This window comes from Temnothorax americanus, unplaced genomic scaffold (genome assembly GCF_048541705.1).
Source record: "Temnothorax americanus isolate GAGA-0224 unplaced genomic scaffold, ASM4854170v1 Scaffold58, whole genome shotgun sequence".
Classification (NCBI taxonomy): Eukaryota; Metazoa; Arthropoda; class Insecta; order Hymenoptera; family Formicidae; genus Temnothorax; species Temnothorax americanus.
The window spans coordinates 741,834-769,474 of NW_027509730.1; the positions used below are offsets into that span (position 1 = coordinate 741,834).

A 27,641-nucleotide genomic window follows, 5' to 3' on the forward strand; every position below is an offset into this window, starting at 1 on the left:
AAAATCTTATTTGTTGGAAATCTATGATTTTGCAAGACATCGTAAGTAGGGTCTATTGATATACGCTGAGACTATTATCTGTTACAAGCTGAAGACAGATCGCGGTTAGGAATCTAGGCGGGAGAAATATACGACTTTCTAGGCCACCCGTCTTGACTAGAAAGATTTTAAGGAACACGTGGCTACCGAATCCTGCTGTTCGAACTATTCTTCTCCATTCGGAAGTTTAGAAAAGATAATTGTATAGGAAAAGAAGAAATAAATACGTTTCCTCTTTTAATAACAAAAGACGAAATAATATCGTGAAAGCTCTGATGGTTTTCAGTTGGTTTTTTTATTTTTTGTTTGCACAGTGAAATAACAAGCAAAAATAATGAGAAATAAATAGCAGAAGCGTTTTAAAAATAAAATAAGCATTATAAAAGCAGTAATGTAAGTGGTAACATATAGCACAGACATATTTTCCATTTGTATTTTATAATCTTTATTAAATTATAAATCTCGAAACAGAGTCTTTGTCTATAAATGTAGGATTTTTTCGTATGACATAAGGAATTATTTCACTTGAAGAACGTTGCTCCAAAACGTGATGAAATTGTCCGATTACGTCACGTAGTCAAGATCAAGTATGATCATTCAATAAAGTTTAGTAACGATTCACTCTCGCAGAGAGAGATGCCTGCAGGTTTTTTTCCAAGCCGAACATTCGACCGATGATACATCAGTGGTCGATGTCGCTTATCTATCGTCCACTCCCGGATGCGTCGTCTCTGGGGAAAAATTCCTAACGGGTGGGTTAGGGGGAGGGAAAAAGCGCATGGAGGATCCACGCTACCGGCGGCGCCTATCTTAATTCCCGATTGACGTTTATTTATCTGGCGACTTTTAATTTTTATGGGCGCGATCCGGCCGATAGCTTAGGCCCAGCAGGTAGCTCCTGCTGCGTGTGGTCTCGGGGACCCCGGGGGCCCCCGAAGCCTGGTATAACATTCGTGGACGAGCAGCACCTCTTAATTGAGGGGTGCCGCGTGTCGCGATAAGACGAACACGGGCGTCAAAAACCCGTAGAAAGAGCTACCTCTGGGGTAAAAGGGAAGCGGAGGAGGGGTAGGAATTTATTGTGCTGCCCCGCGCGCAGAGATGGGCTTCTCCCGCTCTCTCCCCCTCCCCTCTGGCAGGTACGATCGTTGAATCGATGGGCTTCGACCAAATTAAGAGAGTGGTTTTCTTCATTCATCCCGGGATTCCACGGAATTCACGGAGTGACGAAGAAAACGGACGTCTAAGTGGTCGCCTCTTCGAATCAACAAATTGTCTTCTCTGTCGCCTCTTCTTTTCTCTCTGAACGCGGAGTGAGTGGGAGGGGAAGAGGGATGTCCGGAGTCACAACGTAATGATTTTATTCTTTCATTGAGAAGAAGCTCGAGGTTGACGGCCCACGCTGTGACTTTCTCCGAAAGAAGAATTTTCTCGCAGCCACATTATAAATCTCGGATCCGAAGATGGAGATATATCACAGTAGGTCGCATCACGTTGATTCATCGTTACAATTAGATTTCCCGTTAATCGATCGCTCTCGTGGCGACTTTGTCTTACCAATTTTACACGATTGCAGATTGATGGCGTTTTGCTATTTTGGGATTACTTTAGAGAGACGTCTCTTTTCTCTTCGCGGTTTCTCAACTCTCTAACGAGGATGCTCACCTTGAGACATTAATAAACTCGAGTTCGCGTGCCTTTGCGTGTTCGCGATACTTTTCTTCCATAAGAGTGACCATCGCAAGATCGTTTATATTTCTGCAAATTGAAACTCCTTCCCAGGAGAGATTACGGTTCTCGTGATGAAAATCGTTTACTTGGAAAATGATTTTGCACGTTATTTATTTTTGCTATTGGGATGCAATACTTATATGTCATCATAAATTATTGTAATACATGCATAATAATTTTAGTGGCATCGTAAATTATTAATGAGTACAAGTTATTGAAAGAACGGAGAGAAGAGAGGAGTATATAGGAACAGATGGGAGGACTCCTTGATAGTACACTTGATGAAAATAAAAAGGACAGTTTACGCGTAATAAAAAGTGTTACCGCAGCTTCTCCACGAAGGTGGTCCTGACAGATACGCTTCTCGACTCGTTTTCAACAGGGTTGTGGCTTGGGCTGTCCCTAATAAGATAGAGGGGCAGCAAGTTTAGTGGAATCCCTACTAAATCGGGGACTAATTATTCGGCAGTGAGGGCGCCGGCGATCCCGCTAATATCGCTCGTAAAATCTTCGGTTCATCCTATTTTACGATCCCCGGATGACTCCTTATAGAACACAGAAATGTGTGAAGCACGAGGGAACGGCGAGGGCGTGAAATATCAAATTTGGGGAATTCAATGCCGAGTTTTACGAATATGATGTTTTTTTTTTAACATTGTGAACACTAATTTTTATTAAATTTATTAATTGAATGATTTTTTTCGAGTAATATTTCACGCGTTTGATTAAGCTTCCCGTTGATGATTGATTGAAATGATTAATGTACCTGCGCGAATATTGTTGGGCGTTTTTACAATAACCCGTAGCTCTGACTTGTCCCTTAAATGGGTTAAGACCGCGCGTTGAAATTCACGCGAACACGAAGCAGCGATAATCAGAGGGACTGAAACGGATTTAGCGGTGTAGCGCTAAGTGTTTCGTCGCCTCGCGAATGCGGCGCTAACTAATGCGCTCCGTATAGGATTCCCGGCTCGCCCGCTTTCGCGTCTCTCCCGTTTCCCACCTCGCACGTACGGAAATTAAATAACGTCACGCGTACGTGTCAAATATCTACTAAAAGACCTTTAAAAGATATTTGTCCTTTGCGTCGTTCGGGCTTCGCGAGTTCGTTTTGTGCCGATGCCTGGTGGATCTTTCCTCGTTCACCGCGGTACGCGGTGCTTGACGGTCATTGCCAATAAAGGGTTAAGCGCATTTAAATATGTACAAGATCCATAAAATTTATTTTCGAGAATTGAGAAAAATGTTTGATAAAGTTTTATAGTGAAAAAGTTTTGGCAGTTTTTTAATGATTTTTTTTACGATAAAAAAAGTCAGGAAATATGTTTAAAAAATATATAAGCAAAAAATTTTAACTTTGAAATAATTCTTTGCGCAATGAAGATATTGAAATTTTAACAAACATAGAACAAAAATAATTTTTGATTTTTAATTAATATCAAAATACTAACAATAAAATATCGAGTATTGTAAAACTAATTTTTTTCGAAATATTGTGAAATTTTAAATAACAGATCTTGTCTGCCAAATAAGAAATTTCATGCGTCTTGTTCGTATTGTTTCTGATTCGAATGTAAATGATCTCGCAACAGTTACACCGGAATTTGGAAATAGACATTCCGTTTTAAGGAACGTGCGCCGTAGTCACGTTCCACGTTCGGACAGTGCACTGACCTTGCCATCTCCACCCCGAGCAAGGTCAGCGAAGCAAAAGCAATCGACGTGACTGCAAGCTGCAACCGTCGAGAGCACTTTGCCTCACAGTATAACCATCACCCGCGGTGCCACTTCTCAAGAATATGTCGCTATGGGGGGGTTTCCTTGCCTCCGGCTTTCGCACAATATTTCCAAAGATATACACACGAAATATTATTAGCGCACCGGATGCAGGCCTGGAGCGAGTGGGGTCCGCATGAATCATTCATGAGGCACAGTAGCAGTGGCACTCTCGTGACAAGAGGCAACAATGGCGCAACCTGCATGAGCCGTCGATCATTGGGGAAGCGTGTCGTACGAAGGCGAAGGAAAAGCCTCGATTTTTCTCGCTTCCAGCGGTCGTAGAAACCGGTAGGAAGGAAATTATCCATAACTAAAGAGATTCCTCCATGCGACCGATCCCCACGGGCATCATATCGCGGTATATCCCTAGAGAAATAAATACAAAAAGTGAGAAAAGGAGCGTCGAACTTCTTTTCGCTTCCTTTGCTGCCTCAGCGAGAGGACGAAAACCTGTGCGTCATTTTATTAACACTATTAGCTCCGATGTTAACCGCACGTGAACCGTGTATATGCACTCGCGGCGAACAAAACTATATAAATGGAACGAAATACACGAGGCTGCGTGCGTATATACGCATAAAAAGTAGCACCATCAATTAACATATTTTTCGCAGTGCAATTTATCTCTACTGGTTGAAATTAATTTAATTGACATTTATATGTCAAAATTGATTGAACCCATATTTATGAAAATAATGATATAATTGTATTGAATTAATTGCATTTATTTAATATTCACAATCGCGCAAATTTCTTATCTCGTTAACTACAATTATGGACGAAGACGAGTAAATTTAATAAATTTTTTCGCGAGTAGGTAACTCTTTATAATAAGAACTGATGTGTACCTGAAAGAGCAATGGGCTCGCTGCACCGCGAGAACGCCCGGGTCGGTGTCCTCTCTACAAAGGATTGACAACAGCAAACAGTTTAGTGTCCCGTACGTTTATGTCGTTTATTGTATCTCCGATACGTTTAACTTCCATCGCGTCGGACGGTGCGCGGGAGGGAGGTGTGGGAGGCGGAGGTAGAGCGGGACAGAAGAGAACCGACGAAAAAAAAGTGCGCCGCGGGACCAGGACAGATCTGTTACTCCGTTAGACTTCGTCGGCCTGACATTTGAATGCTTCGTCGATTCCATGGCATCGGGAGAAGAACGGGTGAACCGAGGAAGGAGAACTCACCAGCGCGCGCGGTTGTCGTCTTTATATTGCCATCCTTATTCGTCGTATCTTATGGGTTTTTGTCAAACTTCGGTGCATTCCTACGCGGGTTTTACCGACGCGGACGGAACGGCGGGTAAATGTTCCTTCCTCCTCGCACATTCTTTCATGCGCGCGTTATATTCATAAATCACGTCTGAGAGAGACATGATATATATGCAAACCTTCATATTTTTTATCGAATATCCATATGACGCACCAAATTGAAGCTTAATTGTAATTTAGTCGGAAATTTTCCTTGGCTCTTTACAAGACAATTCTTTAAAAGTAAAGAATAAAACAAATAGTTTATGATATCAAATTTGCCAATATAAATATGCAAAAAGCAAATTAAACTATTAAACTTTATAACCGATAAAAATATGTGTGCGAACGGCGTATGATTCGGATAGTACCGTTCTCGCTACGCGTTAGGGGAGCCGCGGGAGATGATAGATGAAATGATAGCACGGCCGAGCGTCGTCGTTTCCCTCGATTTACCCCCGGTCTCTCGTAATTACCGCGATATCTCGTGCGACGATGAGGCGCGTTCGGTGCACCACGGCGAATGCAACTTTTAGAACGCTTGACGAGAACGGCGGGTGCGAGAGAAAGAGAGAGAGAGAGAGAGAAATTCCTGCAAGAGCGAAGAATCCAGCGGTGATATGGCGCGGCAGCTCTCAAAAATTCGCTGGAATCTCGGGGAAAAGGCGAGCGTGCCTGAGAAGCTCCCGCCGCAATTGGTCATTCGGCGATTTTTGCCGGCATTCATGCGTATACGTTCCACGCGGTATTTATTGGAAAGATTTTCTCTCTTCCCCGGTACGCCCTCGGAGAGTCGAGAGGAGAGCGGGCCCAGGCGAAGAGATCTGGTATACTCGCGCGCGAGAGCAGAGCGAGCCGATCTCGTGCGCGCGCTCCTCCATCCTCCTCCCGTCCTCCTCCCCGGCTGCAAATGCACTCGCCTCGCGGCCCTACGCGCGCGCTATCTTCTTCTCTCATTGAATATTCTCCACTTTATTTACGGATGCCCGTCGAGATTTATCGTCGTTCGCGCTGCTCTTTTCGCTTTAACCTGCTTCGCCCTGCTGCTTTAACGTCGTCTACCCTTGCCTTTCCCGTGTTCGTCCTGCGCGTCTAATGTTAGTTCCTTCCCTTCCTTTGCCTCCCCTTCCTTTTTCTTCTTCTTCTTCTGCGTTGCCCTTTGGTACATCGTATTTTTACGATATCAGGCGGTACGAAAATGATGCGCACATACAGGAAATATAGTATTTAAACTATTCTAGGGGTACGCGTATCATAAATAAGAGCATTTTATATATTAATATTAATTATAACATATGTTTTTTCTTTATTCTGATTAATGGCTTTTTAACGTGTTTATATTTAGACAACCAAATAAATGTATTGTGCAAGGTATAATATTTCTAACAGTTGCAAATATTTTAATAACTTTAGCAACTTGTTTTTAAGATATTTTTTAAACTTCTTTATTTCGAGGCATATCGTACATGTGATAAAAAAGTAATGAAAGTGAAAAATTGCGATAAATGTGTTATAAGGACAAATTGTAGTATCGTATAAGTAAGAAAGGCAAAGACATATAAACGAAGATCAATACTAAGTACTACTATATCTACTGCGCATGAATCAGTGCATTCGGCCCGATAGATCGTCTCACGGCTAAACAAATCACCCCGTTAAGAACGATCGATAGCATCTACGTGCGTCGATCGAGCACAGCGGCGACGTAATTTCTACAATGGCGGCGGCCCGACGCATCGCCGCAAATTGCTTGCATAACCCGATCGATCGATTAATCACCACGAGATTTACGAGGGATTTGTTAACTCTATACAAAAATGCTCGGCCGCATATATAATTACTTTCGCACATTTTTGCATATTTTATAAATACGTAACAGATCTTACTAGCGTCAGTAGTAAGATCTGATACATATTTATGAAATATGACATTATAAAATAATATATTTGATTATCTTTCTATAGAAAAGTTGATTACAAAGTCGGCAAATTATCTGTTTCAAATATGATTAGTTTTTCTAGATTTCTTCGCAGGGGATTGCCATGCTCGATCGTAGATCGTGTGAGAAAAAGATAACTCCAAAAGAAAGAGAAATCGTTTAATTATGCAACATGTTTTGTTGTCAAATAATTCATCTTATATACACACACAAGAAGAACTTGGGAGCTTAGGTATACACTCGGGGAATCCCCTCTACAATCTGTTAATATATAGTTCATATCTGCGTTCTGCAGCCCCCAAGTTCTCCTATAGTTAGAATTTTGATAGTCGCTTATATTTAATATCGCATGCTATTTAGACATTATTGTTACTATTAGCGTTATCGCTCTTCTAGATTCATTAACTTACTACGCACATTGAAATCATACATAGCAAGCATAAAAAGACACGAGCGATGCATAATACGAGGACATATTACACGATCGACGTTACATAATTGACGAGAAAATGTATTACAATCGTTTCGACGGAACGACGTGTATACGTCCGCGGCAAATATGGAACGTTCATTCTCGCGACATTCCACGCTCGCGATGCAGCAACATTGAAAGAACGCCGAACGCTGATGCACCGCATATATTTATGCATACGTCATGTGGCGACGCTGATGCAATTTGTGTAATCGCCGCGAGACAGGCGGTGCAATCTCTTTTTACCCATAAACGGGGCTCCGGTATATATACGCCGCCTTAATCCTCCATTAAAGGGTTCGGGGTATGCCCGACATTATTAGCATTACGGGAGGTTCATAAAACTGGAAAGTGCATGCCGACAATCTTGCGCGAATGCTCTTTCTCCGATACTCGCACGTTCCACTTGTTCGTTGAAGCCAATATTCGAGAGACGATGTTCATATATCATTGCAGCGGTGTAACGCGTCGTGAATAAAAAGCGAAACATAAATTAATTTTACCGCACATGCCTCGGTAGTCGAATTGGTACGACGCCCTTCACGGAATGAGGGAGGTTCCAGGTTCAAATCCTGGGCTGAGGTAATATTTTTCGTAATAAATTCTTTTCGTTTTTTAAACAATTAAATCGTGTAGATTTAATTCCGGGTAGGGCAGGGTATTAATGTTCCGAGATAGCTGTGTTTCAAGTCCGACAAATTTGCGGCGCGCAAGTCTATTAAGTTGGAATATATGTATATGTACGTACATTACAATTTGTTAATTCTTTACTTAAGTATAGAATATATGAACACCAACACTTTGTTACGGCTCGATGCTCCTTTGTCTTTGATTGATAATTAATTTTGTGTTTCAAATCTAAATATTATATTAAACTTCTAGCATTTAATTTTCTTTGATTAAACAAAACATCAAAATATTATACTAATATAGTATAACAATTATATTCCGAAATTGCGTATTTGACCTACGTCTATTATTACTTTATGACGTTGATCGTGTTATTATTTTTACGGAACTTGATACGAGTGAGCTCGGGATGACTGTACGTCTTAAGAAAGCGACGAAAACTCGCGGAAGAATATTTTTCGGATTCGGAAACGATCCGCCACGCGGTTGATGCATTTTATTGCCGGCTGAGTTATTCCTTCATCCGGAATGACGAGGACGGGAGAAGAAGAGAATATTGCGAGGGGGAGCTGAGGAGAGAAGACGCGAGAAGGGCTGAGAAAAAAGGAAGACGACCACTTGCAATTAAACACGGCGTAAGTCCCGCTCTAAGGATAATGCCCCGGAATGCTGATAATTGGCTGAACTGTCCAGGCGACCCGAGACGAAGGGCCCACAGGTGCAGCTGGCGGCACGGCACCGCGAGATCATCGGCTCGCGGTCCCACGTGTCTAATTGATTCGAAGTGATTTATATTATCCGCCGGTTCCTCTGCACCTCAGGCATTCCCCGGGCACTGAAGCGACCATCAAAATACTCAGATGGATTGTCGCTCGGTAACGGGAAATATTGCAAAATGTGAAATTGAAAGGCTTTCTTTGACCATATATGTCTGACCATTAGTATTTCCGTAAAAAATTTTCATTTAATATAAATTTGACTCACGTGAGATCATTTATGAAAATAAAATGTAGTTACGTACATTATTCAAAATCAGCAAAGATAACTGGTTATAACAGTAAAGAATTTTTTTTTAAGATTATGACTGTTGAAAACAATTGATTCAACTGCTGCTACGAGAGAGAGCTCTCTCTTCTTTTCCTCACACAAATATAATTTTGTTAATATGTTATTCAGAAATATGAATCAGATGTCTAAAGTATTTAATATAATTGCGGTAATTTTATATATGCTGCATATAATTGCAGTTTAAATAATTTTCCTGATATTAAAAAAAATAATTTCAGCTGTCAATCACGATTTTGAAAACTTTCCCAGTATTTTTTTTCTCTCTCGAGTCGTTCAGATTAAGAACCGATCTTAACGGTGCCTGGAGGTCCTCCGAGTGGAGGAGGCTGGGAAAAAAAAAAGAATTACGGGGCTTTCGTAAACGATCCGGCCGCGCGAGCCTCGAGGCTCGATGCTTCCGTCGTCGTGTTAAAGGGCCGATGCGTCGAGGTTCGAGCAAATAAGGTTTGGAGCCGGAACGAAGATGGAGCGAGCTATCGATCTCCGCTCTCGTGAACGAAGAAGCGACGACGAGCGCGACCGCGCCGCGCCGGGAGCCGAGAGAGCCGAGCGAGCTAGCCGGGGCCCTCTCTCCCGCTCTCGAAGTCTCCGGTATCAGATCGCTCGTATAAAACTATCGTATCGTTTAAATACGCACTGAAAGGTGAGGCGATGCATCAGAAGATACGCGGGCGATGGCAGGCACAGCCTCCTCTCTTTCCTCGGCCTGCGTCCTCCTGTTCCGTCCGCGCTGTCGATCCGCGCTGAAGATACCCGCCTGGAATCCATGGGAACCACGGAGAACCAGGCTTAACGCATATAACCCCTCCCTGGCAGCGGTGGGGCCCTCCGCCCGGGCCCCTTGAGCCTCACCTCCGCGTTTTCCCCTCTGGCTTTCTACCCTCGATACATATAACGTTCTTTCTTCCTCTTCGTTCAAGTTTCTCTCTTCTCTCGTTTTTTTCTTTTTATATTTAGATTGACAGTATTGGATTAAATAGCGTATCGTTCGACTTGATGGAAATCTAGAGATTCTAACAGATTATGTGACAGATCCTTATTATTAGATCAATATAAATTCACGAGATATGCGGTAGAAGCGCGCAGGTTAATAAAAATGAAAGGGGAAAATAAAATAGTTAAAGAGGATAACAATATGTATTGTTATTCTCTGGCGGTACAACGATTGATATTATCGACATCGTTGTTTATATATCGGGATAATTGACAGAAGATCGCGCGCATCAAGTTTCTGAAAAGGACGAGATATGCGATCGCGGCGCGATTCTGCATTGCCGATGCATCACTCTGCTCGATATTCACGATGGCTACCGATTCCGGCTCTCTTCCCCCTTTTCGCTGGAATCCGTAATTGGGTGGGCATTCCACGTTATGAGTTAATTCCGCGGCGTGTTCGGTGTCGGCGGAGATCATATCGACGCGAAGATCCACGGGACGATCTCGGTTTTCTCGATCGGATTGCATCTCGCAATAAGGTAAAATGAATGGCGATATCGTCAGTTTAACGAGGAGACGGATTCCTTTCGGATTCTGCCTTAGGCTTGCATTATATGCCGATATGATATTCGCAAATTAAAAGTTACTTCGTCTTTTGGGCCTTAATGATTTGCGTTATAATGTTATTATAAAATTATGTAGAGGCATCGCATAATATTACGAAATCTGAGTGATATAATATATTATTATGTTTAGGATATAATTAACGCAATTTATATATTCGCTCGTTCAATTATAAAGATAAAATAAATTGAATTTTGAACGCACACATATTAAGATATGCATATATTAATATAACATATATGTTAATAAATAATTAATTAAATATCTATAGATATCTGTGCAAATACCCGAATTTCCTAAATAAATCAATATAACGCATAAGAAAAATATTAATATTTAGAATAATTTGCAAGATTATTTCTCTAAGAATTAAAGAAATGTAAAATGCGTTTGGAGAGAATGCGGAAATAGAAAGGTAGAATGCATTCTGGTTTTGCAAAAACCGGATGCTCGTGGAGGCTAATAGAGACAATGGTCGACCGGGGTGCAATGGGCGGTGGCGATCTTCCGTTTTGAAAAGGGGTGAAATTCCGCGTCGTGCGCATTGTCCGCTTAATGATTGAGTGGAGACATGACAGGTGAAACCGAATACACATATACACACCCACACATCATGGAGGAATTGCATACCGGGCGTGAGTCCCCGCGGGTCCTCCCGCGTTGTACAATCAGCCAAGACAAGCGTGAGCCCGAATTGTGGGACCCACCGATGGGCGTCTGCTCCCAAGACCTTCGACGTTGACGACATCCCTTTCATACTGGCGAGCTTGATCTTTTCGTACAGTCCATTGGCGATCTGCGCCACCCACATCTTACGGAACTACCAGATAGAATTTGCAATTCGATATCTTTAGGCGAGAGTTGTGTGGCGGATTCAAGGTGAAATGATTGAAAGGGGCTTAGAATATGCTTGTCGTATACAGGACGTCCTGGAATCGCCAATTTTAATTTTAAAAACAGATTTTTTTAACAAATTTGAAATAGGTCTTTTGCTTAGGAAAGATATCGAGCAGGGAAATTATTGGTTGTCGCACTTTTTTATCGCGCAATATTAAATAATAATCAAATACTAGTTGAACAATTGTAGTATAATAGAGAATATTACGATTAAACAACCCCGATTTTAGCTATATAGATCAAGGATTTCTTTAACTGTCTGCGTAGTTATTCGAAATCCGGTGAAATCGCGATGCGATTGAAATACGTTTACCGAATGCTCGCGGCTGCGAATGGCGATTTTTCTTCATATCTTAAAAAAACCAAAGAAGCGTTAATTGCGTACCATTACCTCGACTAATTGACGTATACCGGCCTTCTATGCACGTAATGCACGTTTCGCCATATAAGTAACTACTTACTGCACGCTCACTGTGTCTAATGTCAAATTATACTTTCCATCGCGCGTCCATTCTATATTTGACACTCGGATAACGATCCACGGAGATCTGGCGAATGTATGAACAGGCGGTTTTCGATCTAGATAGCTTGTTGGCGACTGAATACTGTCGTAATTACAGATCTGCCTTTTACAAATTAACTGATCTAGATTATTCATTCAAGTAACGATCTTTATATAAGGCGTGTTTGTTGAGAGACTAAAAGTTTCTAGAATTAAAGATTGATAGAGGAAATATACGCTCAGTAATAATTTAGATAATTATATTATACACCAATCTGTAATCTACCTATACGTGCTATGCTACATGTATTACTAATTAGATAAATATAGCAACTATATCAGAAATATTATTGCAAATATATATGTGTATAAATTTTATTAACGTAGTGCATATAAAAACTCAAGTACATATCATAAAAATTGTACCAGAGGAGAGCGATAAATTTTATCAAAATGAATATAAAATTCTTTTCTTCGTCAGTGAAAATTAACAAGAGTGCGATTATTTGACCAAACTGACGTTTAATATCGTAATGTTACATTAATTCAGTGTCGAAACGTCGAATGAATTAATGTAACATTACGATATTAAACGTCACGTCAGTTTGGTCAAATAATCACTCTCGTTTATATCAAAATGATTCTCACGAAATTTTTCTATTGAATCAATTCTTAGATATAGAGGTTCCGTATTTCTAATGATCATTAATTGATGTATTTTAAGAGTCCAGCACGCACATACGTAAGGAAGGTTCTAAATTGTCTTATTCGCCGGCTGACGCGTAATCCGATTTGTTTCTCGGGCGATCTGATTGCGCGCGACCTTCTTCAACTTTCCTCGCCTAACCCTCGCCGACGTTATCTGCCCGGCATCCTCCTTCGTTTGAGACTCCATGCGACCGGGAAGATTCTTGCCGAGTTTTTTTTATTACCGCTCGCTTACCGCGCATATATGCGCGTCGGGACGCGCCTCTTCTTATTGTTTCGCGATCGGTGATTTACGTTCGGGCCGCGCTACCACGGTAATAGTCCATTAATTGATCTCGGATTCCCCTCCATGTGCCTACAGATACGCGGGAGACGGGTTTCGTGAACGCCATCACCGCCGCTGGAGTTACTTATGCGGTTACCAGAGCCTGCACTATGGGTGACCTCGTGGAATGCTCCTGCGATAAGATGACGTCGAAGGGTAAAAGCTTACTCTCTTAGTCTCTCTCTTTGTAATTTAATCCGCATATCGATTTCCCATTAATTTCCCATCTATAGTAATTTATCAGGCTTTTAAAAGCCCATTAAAACTAAAATCATTATTTTTCCATATAACATAAAGAGATATTTCTATTTTGTGATACAGTAGTGTGTAATAGTATTTTTATAAGTTTTTAAAAACTGCATTTTGTAAGCGTCGTAAAAAATTGGCTGCTTGTATCATCTTTTTTTTGCGATTATATTTTGGAGATAGGAGAAAATGGTGAATTCCACAGGTAATCGTCTGGCTAAATTTGCACGTACGGTCGAGGCGAAGAAGAGTTTGCCGACGGAAGGAGACTGGGAATGGGGAGGGTGCGGCGATAACGTAAACTTCGGCTTTAAAAAATCACGGGAATTCATGGACGCACCGTATCGTAAAAGAAGTGACATTAAAACGCTGGTGAAGCTTCATAATAACGACGCTGGTCGTCTGGTAGGTTATTTTTACATTTATTCTCTGTTCATTTCCATTTTTTGGTGCACGTGCGTTTTCATTCAATTGGTTATTGCCATTTTTTCATCACGTTTGGCAATAATAACCGAAAGCAATCTTGCACAATTGTTCAATATAATGGAAGAACCATGTTCCATTTATTTATAAGACGTCTTCGAAAGACTTTGCAAAGTAAGTCAGTATATCTTCCAATTCCGTTATTTTTAATAACATTGATCCCATCTTCAAGATTCTAGCAAACATTATTTTAACAAAATTAGAGGACATGTTTTAATATCATCGTTGGGCAATATAATTTTTTTTGATAACGAGAACATCTGCAACAGATATTTCTGTTAATTATTGAGTCTTTATCATTTTTGTCTTTATAAATTTGGGCTTAAATTCTGTATATCATTGTTAGAATTTTAAAGTCGTTTAGATTCTATTAAAAAAAAAAAAAAAAAAAAAAAAAAAGGAGTATACGTTACCACCCGACGCGCTATGTGCATTCGCTTCTCAGGCCGTGCGCAACTTCATGAGGACCGAGTGCAAGTGCCACGGACTCTCCGGTTCCTGTACGGTGCGCACTTGTTGGCGCAAGATGCCGCCGTTTCGGGAAGTCGGCAATCGACTGAAGGAGTCGTTCGACGGCGCGGCCAAAGTCATTCCCAGCAACGACGGCCACAGCTTCATTACCGAAGGCCCCACGATCAAGCCGCCCGGTAGATTCGATCTGATCTACAGCGAAGACTCGCCGGACTTCTGCAAGCCGAATCGGAAGACCGGCTCCTTAGGGACGACGGGTCGTCAGTGTAACGCGACGAGTCCCGGGGTTGAGGGCTGTGAGCTCCTCTGCTGCGGTAGAGGATACGACACCAGAATTGTCAAGGAGAAGGTCAATTGTCAGTGTAGGTTCCGGTGGTGTTGCGAGGTAACGTGTAACACGTGTCTCGTCAAGAAGACCATCAACACTTGCCGCTAGTGTCGGTGTAAGAAAAAAAAAAAGAAACTTGTACCCAATTCTGACAGTGTTGAGAATCGGAGTTGGTGCGATAGCTTGTCCTGCATGTGTTAGCGGATTAGAGGTTGGCTGAAGAGACAATGCCGAGAAAAATGATTTATATTCTTTGCGCAAGTCCCATTGATGTGTGCCATAACGATAGATCAGAAGATTGTAATTGAAGAGTTTCGTAGAGTTTTGTAAAGTTTCGCAGAGAGTCGCAGTGTTGAAATACAATCTTTATTTAACAATGAGAAGAATATTAGACACAATCGAGCTTTTCTTCATCTGTTTTTTTTTTACTAATAATTGCCGAAAAGTGTTAACGATTAGTTTATATTAGTATAGTGTGTTCTGAGGTTGTTCAATATTGACGTTTAGCGTGATTGAAAACTTCTTGACGTCTATCGTTGCCATCGCTATCGGCGGTTGATCCAACCTTTCCTTTCTCTCGATACGATCGTGATAATACCCTATTATGTATTAGCATTTGTAATATATAAATTTCTAGAATATGGTTTGATCGTGAATATTCATTGACGGATATTCAGACGATATGTGATTTAACAATTTATCGTGAGGCCACAAAGACCTGGATTAAATCTAGGCTAGCGAGAAGGACGTATTTAAGATTTCTGAAGAAATTTATCGTGCGCGTGGACGTTTATAAACGCGAGAAACGGGATTGAGGACGTCAGTAGTGCATGCGCGAGCCAAGTCAGACGCGAGTCGCGAATGCAGCTATATATATATATTATATATAGACGCGATTTCTCGCGTTTCGACGAAATAGCGCATATCTTTGACTATGTACCTACGAATTGCTGATGGTTATTTTAAATATGAGAAGCGTATATTTATATTTGAACGCAGAGCTTGACAATTATCAACGCAGGCAATATAGATTATAGTTAAAGATTTTTATTGTTACAATCAGGACCGGTTCTAGATTCTTGTTGCCTTCTAGATTTTTGTTATGCGCGATATGAGACTGCTACTTTCTCCAAGCTGGTAATAATGCAAATAATGATTTACGCTAATATTGTATAAAAGTGTTTTTTCTAACCTTATAACAAACGTCGTATACATTTATTTTAACAATTAACAATAAGTATTGCTGAGAAAATTGTAAACCATTTTTGTATATAATATAATTTCGGGTATATTTCGATAAAACATATCGCTCTGACAAAGTCTGGTTGACTTTCTGCTACGTAGAATCGACTATACGTATATAGTTGTTATTAGCATCGCCAACGCTGCGCGAGGCGATCATGTTTCGGGCTTTCCACGTATCTCCAGTGCTCGTAATATATATTATGATATACATAAGATACCGTAATGAATTTACGTACAGCATATTCGTCCGAGTATCGTAACTCGCCGGTGTCTGCATAGCAATGCCCGGTGAATCGCTTTTCTGCTTGAATCGCCGCGACTTCGAGCGAAGTCCCAAGTGACGAATTCGACGTTATTGACACCGGAAATATTTCAACGTTACGATATTGAAATGAATTTTTATGCAAACTATTTTTGTTAATTTTGTTAATTTGTTAATTATGTCCGAGGAAAAAGCTCGGGACTTTGCTTTTGTTTTACGCGATATCTAATTACACTGCTTTTCTTTCGCGTGACATAAGCTTTGTGCCATACGTTACGATTCGATTGATCAACGTACACGCGTCTACCGATGAGCGAGATATACACATTCTCCCGTTTTTTTTTCGGATAGACGCTTCTTGATTCTCGAGCCATAGTTACAGGTACCTCGTTGCAGAGCTTATTTTTCTCATTTGTGTATAAGACTGATCTATTAGAGTTTGCATTTTCGCGCATATGAGTTTTAGATATGGATAAAGTTACACTCACGGATGAATCTCGTTTGTTATTATTAAGGTTTATCACAATTTATTTGCAGTGACGACTTATCGTAGAATGAAATTATATAGAAGAAAAAAATATATAAACAATTGTACTTTAAATTCCAGTTTATTCAATCCAACTTTACTTCAAATAAATTATCTCCTCTATACGTTACGAAGATTACAGGTAAGCTATATATTTCTATTTAAGATAGTTTAGTTATATATTATTACACATTTCGAAATTTTTTATTTGTTAATCCTCAATAAGCACACATGTGCCAATTCGCACCACTTTTTTTTGTTCAGCACTTTATATATTTCAATTTTTTATATAAAAATAATTTATTTTTCCTAAAGTAAAATGCACTACTCGATTGCCAGGGAAATTTTATATGAATTTTTATTAAAAATAACTGAGATATGACAGTTAAAAGTTGTCAAAATTTCAAATCGCACTAGTGTGGCATTTGAGATGGCTCAACCGAGGTGTGCTAATTGAGGGTTAAGTATTAAATTTAAATGTGTCAAAGGCAATTTTTAAAAGTTATAAAGTGTTCATGAGGATCTACGTCATGAAATTTAGTCTGTTTGCACATTAGTTTCATTGTTGTCTTTAGAGAGAGTTTTGAGATTGAGCACACGTCAACAGTCTTCAGCTCATATTGTTGATGTTAGATATTCGCTTAATTTGCTTTCCCTTCTTTTCTTCTTATTCTAGTGATAACTATTATTTGAATAGGATACTTCAAAATCTTTTGTCAAACTTAGAATAAAAAAAAGTGCTAAAAGATTAATCTCAAAAGATGTTTGACACGTTCCCTCGGACGACGAGGAATTTTTTTTCCCTTCGTACCCGGGGACGTGATAATAGGGATAAATTAAGGAAACACCGAGAATTGGGAGGCCTCGTATATCAAGGCGCCGTGTAGAACACGGGCTTTTACCTGTAATTCAGGTTTATACACGACAGTCACACGGGCAGTAAAAAGGACTACTGCCATTTTTTGTAAAATAGTTTTACGGCCACCATCAAGAGGAATTTCGCATAACCATAAAGGTTGCCGAAGGCTCGCGCCATATCGCGTGCATTCATCGCCTCTCTCGGCGATAGCGGAAGCCATAAACTGAAAAAAATTTTCCTGCCTTGTTTTATATTTTTTCTTTTTCACATTTTTTACTCTGCTGGCGCGACAGTTTTTTCAATTTAAAGTTCTTAAAAACCAATATATTTTTTCTTGCATCTTTATAGTATCGGTTAAAAGTGGTGCATCACTTATGGAAACAAGGAAATCGTTATTTTAATGAAGAGAAACGCACATAAAAATATTATTAAGTGTTATTTTAGTACTGAGGAACTGAATAATTGTTTTCTATAGTTTTGGACGGAATGCAATACTTTTCACCGATATTGTATACTTTTTAATTTTTATAAATGTATAGTTGTGAAGAAAATTTAGTTTTGCCATTGATATTGAGATAAATTAACAAACGTTAAATATCACACACACACACACATGCACAAGTATAACAAATGATGGTTAATATTGTTTTGACGTTTGTATAGAACATTAAATAAGATTTTTTCTATTAAAATATTTATCATGAGAGATATATATTATAAACACAAAATAATCAAAGAGTGATAATTATTAATTATAAACAATAAATAGTGGCTTGCAGTATTCTTTAAATCGCAATCTAACTTGGTATATTTAACGTCTCTCCTGCATAACGTGACGAACGTCCGAGATTACTTGATCAACGGCGATTCACCACCAACAGTTCCATCATGCATTCCCACACAAGCTACCCTCTCCGCCTCCTCCAGAAAAAAAAACCCTCCTTAAAGAAAAGACTCTTAGAGAGGCGAGCTTACACCCTCTAATTTAATACGTGACGCGGCACGGCGCGGCGCGGCGCGGCGTGCGAGCGCGTCCGGGTAAAAGTCTCTTAATAGAGAGGTCGACCTCTCGGAGGTACGAAAGTGGTGAGGCGCAATTAGCCCCACCAAGGGGGACTGCTGTCTGGACTCGATTAGCCCATGGCCAGGAGATTGGTCTGCCGCGGGACGACTGGGTGGTCCCGAGCGGGGTAATTTTCGGCTGCCGTCGACGTTCCCCTCCGGGGGAAAAATGGCCCCTCGAAATTGGCCCTGGACTTACCGTGTGTGCCGTCGCGTCGGCCCACGGACCGCCATTTTTAGAATATCCACCTTGCCCTTACCTCATCCCTCCTTTCGTCCCCACCTTCCCGTATTTCTGATCCTCGTCTCCCCAAGGCCGGAGAAGACGGACACTTTCCCCCCCTCTCTCTTTCTCTCTCTCTCTCTAGAGAGAGAGAGAGGCTTTCCCAGTAATTCAATTTTGGGAAAAAAACGCGGTACACCGGTTATTACGCGCTGATGAAAACATTATTGGATCATTAGGAACGGTGTGAGAATGCGGTTTCAATCTTTTGGTTTTACCGTCGACTATCGGAGTCCGTGGACGAAATGCAATGATATATAATTTTATATTTTGATTTATTAAACACACGCTGGGCGTTGGAAAAATAGCGAATAATTACATAGAGAGGGGAGTTGATATATGAAAATTATTTTATCTATCTTTTAAGAGATATTCCATAGAGTTTATTTATTCCGTATTTATTTTACATTGTGTGTGGAGTTATTGCATTTAAATTAAGATGGGATCGCGTGATATACTTTTAAAGTCGCACCAATTAAGATCCGAGTTAATTAAGTCTAATCTAATAGTAATTCATTATCCTTTGCTTATCATTCTACCCAATGTAGACGGAAAAAAACAGATTTATCAAGTTGAAGTTATAATTCTTAAGTGAACCGGACCCGGGAGACCGCACTCGCATGCAGCCAGAGCGCGCGAAGGATGGACTCTCACAAAATGCACATACGAGGATACGCGCGCGCGCGCGCGCGCGGGCATATAGGTACGTTTTACGTATATACGACGGGAACTCTCCCACGGCGTACGACTGTCCGACACCGTTCCCGGAACGATTAGGCCGCGGAACAATGGTGCCCGCGGAACGCACGTGGGTCGTGACGCGCGACAAAACCGCAAAATGCGACCGTGATTAATCGGCCCTGGGCCGCCCTCTTCGGCCGCGCAAGAACACGTCGTACCACGGGGAAACGCGCCGTGACTCTATTTTCTTCTCTCCGGGCCCCCCACCCCCCTCATGCCACACGCTCGCGCAACCCTCCCGCGAGCCGCGCAGTGCGCACTTAATGCGCGAGCACTCGCCCGTTCCACGTCTCGTGGAAGCCGATGATAAATTTCCACGACAACGAGCGTTCGTTTGTACCTACACCTCCTCGCGCGTCTTACCTATAGGTGCAGCAACCTCCGTCGCATTTTTCGCGACGCTCGTACGCTGGATGCAACACACGGAAGGAACGTGTTCACTGTTGGAAAATTTTTTTTAGTTTTGTTAAAAAAGGTCTTTGTTAAAATTTTTGTATAAAATAATCAACACATACATGTGCGTGTAGATTTAACATATGCCTGCTATGTTAATTGAATTTAACAAATTTAAAATGTAAAATTATTAAAGTAATTTAAAAAATATGTTAAAGTAACACATGATTTAAACATATTTATTAAATATGTTAAAATTTACAGAAAAAGAATGTTGATTTTACTCTATATAACAGAAGTGGGAATAAATTTTACAGAAAAAAAGAGTGTTGATTTTATCTTACATACAATCTTAACTTCAACATAAAAGTTATGTTAATTGTACATGTAATTAACCTCAAATTATGATCAGAATTACATTTTCTTTCTGTTGAAATATTTTAACATAGTATCGGTGTTTACCATTTATTAACACATCCATATATTATGTTAAATTAACAAAAATTTGATTGGACTGTTTGGGACATGTGATTTATGTTATATTTAACACTTTTTCAACAGTGTTCGAGACTTATTGTGACGCGAAGTTAGTGACACGATAATTTTAGATGGATATTTTTTACGTACAGATATTTATCATGTCTCTTTAATTTTGATTTTAATGTGCAGAAATCACGATTTTGTTAATATTTAAAACGTAGATATGTTACAATGTGCGCTTGTTACTTTTATTAATATAATTAGTATATTATACATATTATAGGAACATATGTAATAAAATTCAGATATATCGCAGATCGATATATTAAATAATATAATAAATGAACAAGATAGATCAAACAATTTTAATAATTAGAAATGTGTTAGTAAAATTTGTATTAAAAAATCTACGACTTAATTAAACTGAGAGAACTTGTACACATATCGCGCGAACATTCCCGCGATCGATTAAGTGTTTGCGTGTTCGCGCGTAGCAAACAGAATGCGCTCGTGGAGAACGAGGGGTATCCGATAAGGATACCATCAAGCGTGTACCGTCGCGACACAGCAAATGACCACCAGCCCCAGGACTAATATACCCGGGCCGAGGCGTCCGTATCGTCGCGAACGCATACACGCATGATACACACGCGCGAACGAATCGAATTGGACGTTGTACACGAGATAATTACACGTGCAAGTCGCAAACTGTAAGTGTACGGGGGGGGCGATGGGGGAGGGGGAGGAAGAGGGGGCAAAAATACCAAGGCGCCGGAGGTGGTCGTCAGCCGTTTCGAAGCCGGGCGCGCTGCTCCGACGCCAATATTAATTAAACGATCCCATAAGCGCCTAACAAACTGGCCGTACGTTAGGCGGTTTATTGGGGTCCCCGAGCGGCGACGTTAAAATGTTCCAATCTTAATTAGGTAGGTGTTTACAGGAGGATAATTCCACGGGCCTTAAGCCGCTGCGCCGTTTCTACGCGGGCGCGGGCCACCGGGCGCGACTCGACGACGCGACGCGCGGGGACCTCTCATCCTTTCTCTCGCGACAACGGGTCTCGCGTCCTCCTCTCTTGCGGGTCCACTTCCCTCCGTTCCACTCCGATACGATTATTACCGGTGTCCTTTTGCCGCGCTGCGTCTCCTCGTTTTTGCTCTTCTCGGGGATGATCTTTCGATGTCCACCTCGGGTCTTTTCTCTCCTTCCCGCATCCCTGCCTCTCTCTTTCTCTCTCGCCCGCCTGCTTCTTCGAGGAGTGCCAGAAGTACACCTCGTGGGACGCGGAATACACGCGATTATGGTGATGTGGAGGAGGTCATTGAAATCTTTATGGTTTCTTTAGCTTCTCGGAATTTCGACGCCACCGATATACCCTGGTCTTGCGTAATTATCCACTACCAGAATTTCTTTTTTCTTGCCTGCCTTTCTCTATCTTCGGGCGAATCAGCGAGGGAGAAAGAGACGGGCGACGAGAGAGAAGCCGCGGCGATTCGACAGGGAGTAATTTTCCCTTACTGTACAGAACGATAAGATTTTTCGGCGAAGAGGACTTGCAAATTAAGCGGCAACGTACGCGCTTTATATTATACACATTTCTCTACGTCACAGTAATTGAGACAGGAAATGTACAGCTGTGGAGATCTGATAGTTCTGAAATACGGGACAGCCAGAAAATACAGATAAATGGGTTTTACTCGATTAAATATCGTATAATATACGAAGGTCTCGTTTTAAGTCCGTTATCAATATCAAGAAATAACACAATATTATTTTGAAAACGTTTGTTAACAGTCCGATGTTCCAGCGAGAAAAGCTTATACTTTCGATACACAAGAATCTTGTATGCAGCTATGCCACGTCGCAGCGCTGCGTAAACAGCAATTTGCGCTCGTTAGAGTAGCATTTAGGAACACTTAGCGCTTCCTCCGGGCGACCTTCCGCGTTCTCCAGACAGATTAGGCTAATTCTCGCACTAGGACGGTGCACCCGCTACTGCGGAAGTGCGAAGAATGATAGTGCGGTGGATAACGCGCTATCATCAATCCTATAAGGCATCGAAAGCCAAACTTTCGGCTCGTAAAAACAGGACTGTTATTATATTTTATTTGACGCATGTAAACATAATTGGAGTTTCGTATGCGTATTATCTCAATAATACGTAAAATATAGTAAATTGCAAGATTAATGCAAAATATTTGTATTAAATAAAAACACAGATTTCGCGATTATTACATTTTTTATATGTCGAAAATAGATTGTTTATGATTGTGACGATCGTGGCGAATTGAAAAGCAAAAGTTCAAAGCTAATTTAACTTTCCGAGCACATCGAACTTTAATGCACAATAGCAGCCAAAGATACTTGCGAAATATGTGCGCTTTACGTAAAGCAAATGTGAATTAATTTGAACAAAAATATTTATCTTATTTCATAATTTCTGGACTTATATAAGAGAGTGACGATTTAAAATTGATATCAACTTCTTTTCAGTCAAATCCATACGAAAAGGGATTTTAAGGATGTATGTCCGTTCAGTCAAAATAAAGGGATCAAGCTGAAAATTACAGAGATTGTGCACTTATATATGTTCTAAAAACCTGTGTTCTGTGTTAAATTTCAGATTGATTGTCTGACTCGTTAAAAGATATTAATTTTTTAATTTTGTATGTGTTCTTATGGAGATTGACAGTTTATCAAACATATACATTCAGAATGCAAAGAAAAAATAAAAAACAAATCTCGAAAAAATTACGGTGTATTAGAGGATACATTGGCACCGGTTCTCTATAAATTTCACGATGATTCACTGGACTAGTTTCTGAGAAAAAAAGTAAAAACTGCAGCACTCTCGCAGATTTTGGCGTTTGACTCCGAAGACGCCTAAAGACGTGGCAACGTCGTTGTTTCATCGGTAACTAATATGGATATTTTTTGTCTTTTTTTGCCGGTTTCCGACATTTTCAGCCGACGTTTATATACAGGATCTGAAATTCACTTGCCCTTATATATTAAAAGCGGGATTCTATTCACTTCAACATTTTTTATTTAACCACACTTTTCTAATAATCGGCTGTCAATATACAACAGATACTATGACAGTCATGTGATAGCAGTCGGGCGTTCAGTGCAGCCAACAGTTAAAATCGAGCGGTGTTGCCACGTCTTCTTGTGTTATTTGCTCGATATTTATATTTTTTATTCTCGTATATTTAGCGTATTATTTTCATTTTATAAAAATATTTTATACTAACCGCTACTTTCTGTCTTTATCCATATTATACATGTATGATTTTTATTTTTAGCAGTTATAGATTCAGGGAAGATTCCCAGCCAAAAGTTTTGAGCCTCTATTAAGAATATTTACAAATACGCTGTTAATAATCATAAAAACTTGTTAAAATCACTTAAATCAGTAACATTAATGTCCTTGTTATGATATTAAATAGTAGTAAGCCGTTAAAGTATGCATACAACCGATATATATTGGATTTCTCAGATTACTGTACTTTTGGCTGGGAAGGTATAGGTAATACACCCTTAAAATAAATACTATATATACTTTCTGGGCGTCATCAAGGTCTCCATAAATTGTTATTCAAGGCATGCTGTGAGCGTTATCATTCCATTTGAGTCAAATAGTATTTTTAAACTAGGAACCTACGTTCTTTTCATACGGATTTGACCGAAAAGAAAAAATCAAATTTAAGTCGCTACTATCTTGAGTCCGTGGGAAATAACGAAATAAAGTAAATATTTTTATTCACATCAATAATTTGACCCATTTTTCCGCTAATTTGTAAAGGTTGGTTTCCTATGCAATCATTTTCGGCCGCACAGTAAGTGGCGAAGGGACAGTGTGAAATCACTCGTCCCATGCAACATCATTTAATATCTGAAAACAACATAGAAGTCATAAGGAGCTTTCCAGCAAGCGATACAAGTCGACACAAACGTCGTTCTATCTTTCTTTTTTGGGAATGAGTAACAAAAACAAAATGACATTTGTGTTGACTTGTGTCGCTTGCTAGAAAGCTTTCATTATTTGTATATAATGCTAAAATTATATGAATAATACTCGTAAAATAGTAGTTTGTAAGTAAAGAAAAAAAGAATATTAAATTACTTAATTTATGGTCATTAATACTAACGATTATTGTTAATTCTAAAATTATTTCTGAAATAAACAAATAAATCAAAAATTAGAAAGAGAGAGAGAGAGAGAGAGCTGTTCGTAATTTTGTAAAAATCATAGAACAAAAGATTTATTGGAATATTTATTTTAAAACAAATCAGATGTTCAGATTAGTGGACGTTCGATCAGTGTTTCACTAAAGCAAGACTAGCAGACAAATTCTTACTCCAAGATAACGACATTTTTCAATTCGCTCAAGGAGAGCCGCAGAGTGGCAAGCTATATAATATTGTATACTTAACCTCGAAAAAATCTAAGCAGTAGTATCTTTATTTCCGAAAAATTATAACCCAAGTGATACACATCACAAAATTATGTTACCTTATCAAAAAGAAGAGTCGCGCTTCAAGTGATCTATTACAATTACAAAAAGAAATGATATCTCTTTAAGTTAGAGCGCCAATTACAGAGAGAACATGTATATTGCCTCAAAAAATAATTGTTGCACTACATTGAAAAATCTTTACATTGTGTCAATTAGAAAAGAATGTATAATAACAATTTTATAAGATTAAAAAATTTTATTTAAATTTAACAAGGGAATACAAGATATTTAAATACAAAGTTATTTACATGTGTATTTTTTAATGGCCACAAAGAATTACAGAGGTAACAGTACAAAATAAAAATATTTTATTAAAATACATAAATTTTTCTTGTAAAAAAAACTTGGCGCTGCTAGACCTTTTAAATAAATAAAGACAACAATAAATAAAAATAATTCAGAGAAGAATACAATGGGAGTAATATTAAATGATTATCAGCGTGGATGTGGGAGTGAGTGATATGGGTGTGCGTGACTACGCGGACGGCGGCGGCTTATAATTAAGTATAGAATAAGTTTATTTATTTATTTAAAATTTCGAGGTCTAGCAGCGCCAAGTTTTTTTACAAGAAAAATTTATGTATTTTAACAAAATATTTTTATTTTGTACTGTTACTTCTGTAATTCTTTGTGGCCATTAAAAAATACACATGTAAATAACTTTGTATTTAAATATCTTGTATTCCCTTGTTAAATTTAAATAAAATTTTTTAATCTTATAAAATTGTTATTATACATTCTTTTCTAATTGACACAATGTAAAGATTTTTCAATGTAAGTGCAACAATTATTTTTTGAGGCAATATACATGTTCTCTCTGTAATTGGCGCTCTAACTTAAAGAGATATCATTTCTTTTTTGTAATTGTAATAGATCACTTGAAGCGCGACTCTTCTTTTTGATAAGGTAACATAATTTTGTGACGTGTATCACTTGGGTTATAATTTTTTGGAAATAAAGATACTACTGCTTAGATTTTTTCGAGGTATAATACTTCCACTTTATTTTTTTTTTAGGTAACAACATATACACTACTATACGTGTACTTGGCGCCTTTTTTTACCTTTTTTTAAAAAAGGTAATTTCGTGCGGATATCACGCCTTTTTGTAATATATTACGCATTTTATAAACAGTATGTACAGGATAAAGCTATTTGAAGGTATAATACTACCACTTTGTTTTTTTCGAGGTAACAACATAACAGGGTAACAACATAATACATATACACTATTATGCTTGTACTTGGCGCTCTTTTTTACCTTTTTTAAAAAGGTAATTTTGTACGGATATCACGCTTTTGTAGTGTTAGCAACTTAATCTTTAAACAATTATCTTATAATTTATAAAACGTATTAATACAAGGTATGAAGCTAAAAGTGTTACGGACTATTATTTCTAAAGAAAACAACAATTTAATTTTTGCTAGTTTTTTTAAAAAATAATCTGTAACCCTTTTAGTTGTACACCTTGTATATATTTTCAATTTCAACATAAAAATGCAAAAAAAAATTAATGAATAAACGCTGTTTTTGGGAAAAACAATTGGAAGAAATGTACGGAAATCACGTCGAATGAAAATTAGTTGACGAAGGGGAAGGGTAGAATACGGGGGCAGGGCCATTGATCGCGCGACCGATTTTAACAGCCGTTAACGTGTATTCAGAAACTCTAGGTAGCCATCGAATGCGCAAACTACGAGGGTGACATTCCCTTATACTTCGTCCTTCCGTTCTTTTCTTTATTTCAGTCCTCCCCAGCTGCCCGCTCATTCCCCTCTTTTCATATGACATCTTTCATCTTTCTTCTGCACCCCGCCCGCATTCATTCTTCGACCTCCCTTCTCCATCCTTGCCTCATCTCCCCCTCCGGATTCATGTCCCCATCATGTGCCCTTTTTACTGCTTCCCCTCTTGAGGTTCCCTCCCCCTATCTCTTGCCCTTTGCTTCTCCACTTTTCACCTCGTATCTCTCATCCTATCTTCTCCCTTTGGTTCTTCCCTACTGTTCATGTCCAATTCGGACAAACGATATACGTCGGCATGTGATCCTAGACTGTCGAAGAGTGTCTTATACAAATTTCACCACGAATACATTGTCTCACCTTGGTACCGCGACTAGTGTAGAATCATGTATACCGACACGGACAGTTTTGATTTATCAGAATTAAAGTTGGGGCGACGGACGCGTACGAGAACATGAAACATGATATAGTCAGGTTCGACACAAGTGACTATGCGGTAGATTGCAGCCGCCAGCTGTTGTAGGCAAGAGGCCAAAGACCAAGGCCCAAAGGAAAAGTCTACCAATCGGCTTCCCGAAGGTCGTGGTAGAGCGCATCCACGAGGAGATGGACGACGCCAGAAATCCCGGAGGTCACGACGATGAGAGGCGCCGCTCCGGAGACGACAACGGCGCAGACCGACAACCCGGAGGTCACGACGGTGCGAAGCGGCCAAGTAACGACGGAGAAACGACGGAGGAATCAGCCATCCCGACTTCGACGATCAAAACCTAGTTATAAGTTGCGAGCGGGAAACATTTTCACATTTATTTTGGTTTTATGTTATCATAATAAAGAATGACTTTTGAGTTACAAAATACGAATAATTGCGCCCGGAGATATTATTTAGTTCCGTAACAATATTAGATATAAGATGTTTTGTTGATTATCGATTTATGCACAAATATATTATGAGTTGCATTGTATGGCGTAATGTAAAGAAGCATATAGAGTGAGCGTGCGATTTATTATACCAAGGCGATAAACGTCCGATGAAAAGTACATAGCGGTAAATACAAATGTGTGCGAGATTTAATTTGTTTACACTGAGTCAAGATCCCGAT

At 39.6% G+C, this 27,641-nt stretch overlaps 1 protein-coding gene across 2 annotated transcripts in view; it reads left to right on the forward strand.

Annotated features, from left to right (window-relative positions):
* Window positions 1-16,513, forward strand: part of LOC143904777 (protein Wnt-6) — a 102,792-nt gene extending 86,279 nt beyond the window's left edge. For both annotated transcript variants that reach the window (XM_077419702.1, XM_077419701.1), the window contains exons 3-5: window positions 12,934-13,053; window positions 13,349-13,548; window positions 14,072-16,513. In XM_077419702.1, coding sequence (XP_077275828.1) covers window positions 12,934-13,053; window positions 13,349-13,548; window positions 14,072-14,533 — 782 coding nt within the window. In that variant the 3' untranslated portion in view covers window positions 14,534-16,513. The remainder of the gene's footprint in view (window positions 1-12,933; window positions 13,054-13,348; window positions 13,549-14,071) is intronic.
* The last annotated feature ends 11,128 nt before the right edge of the window (window positions 16,514-27,641 follow it).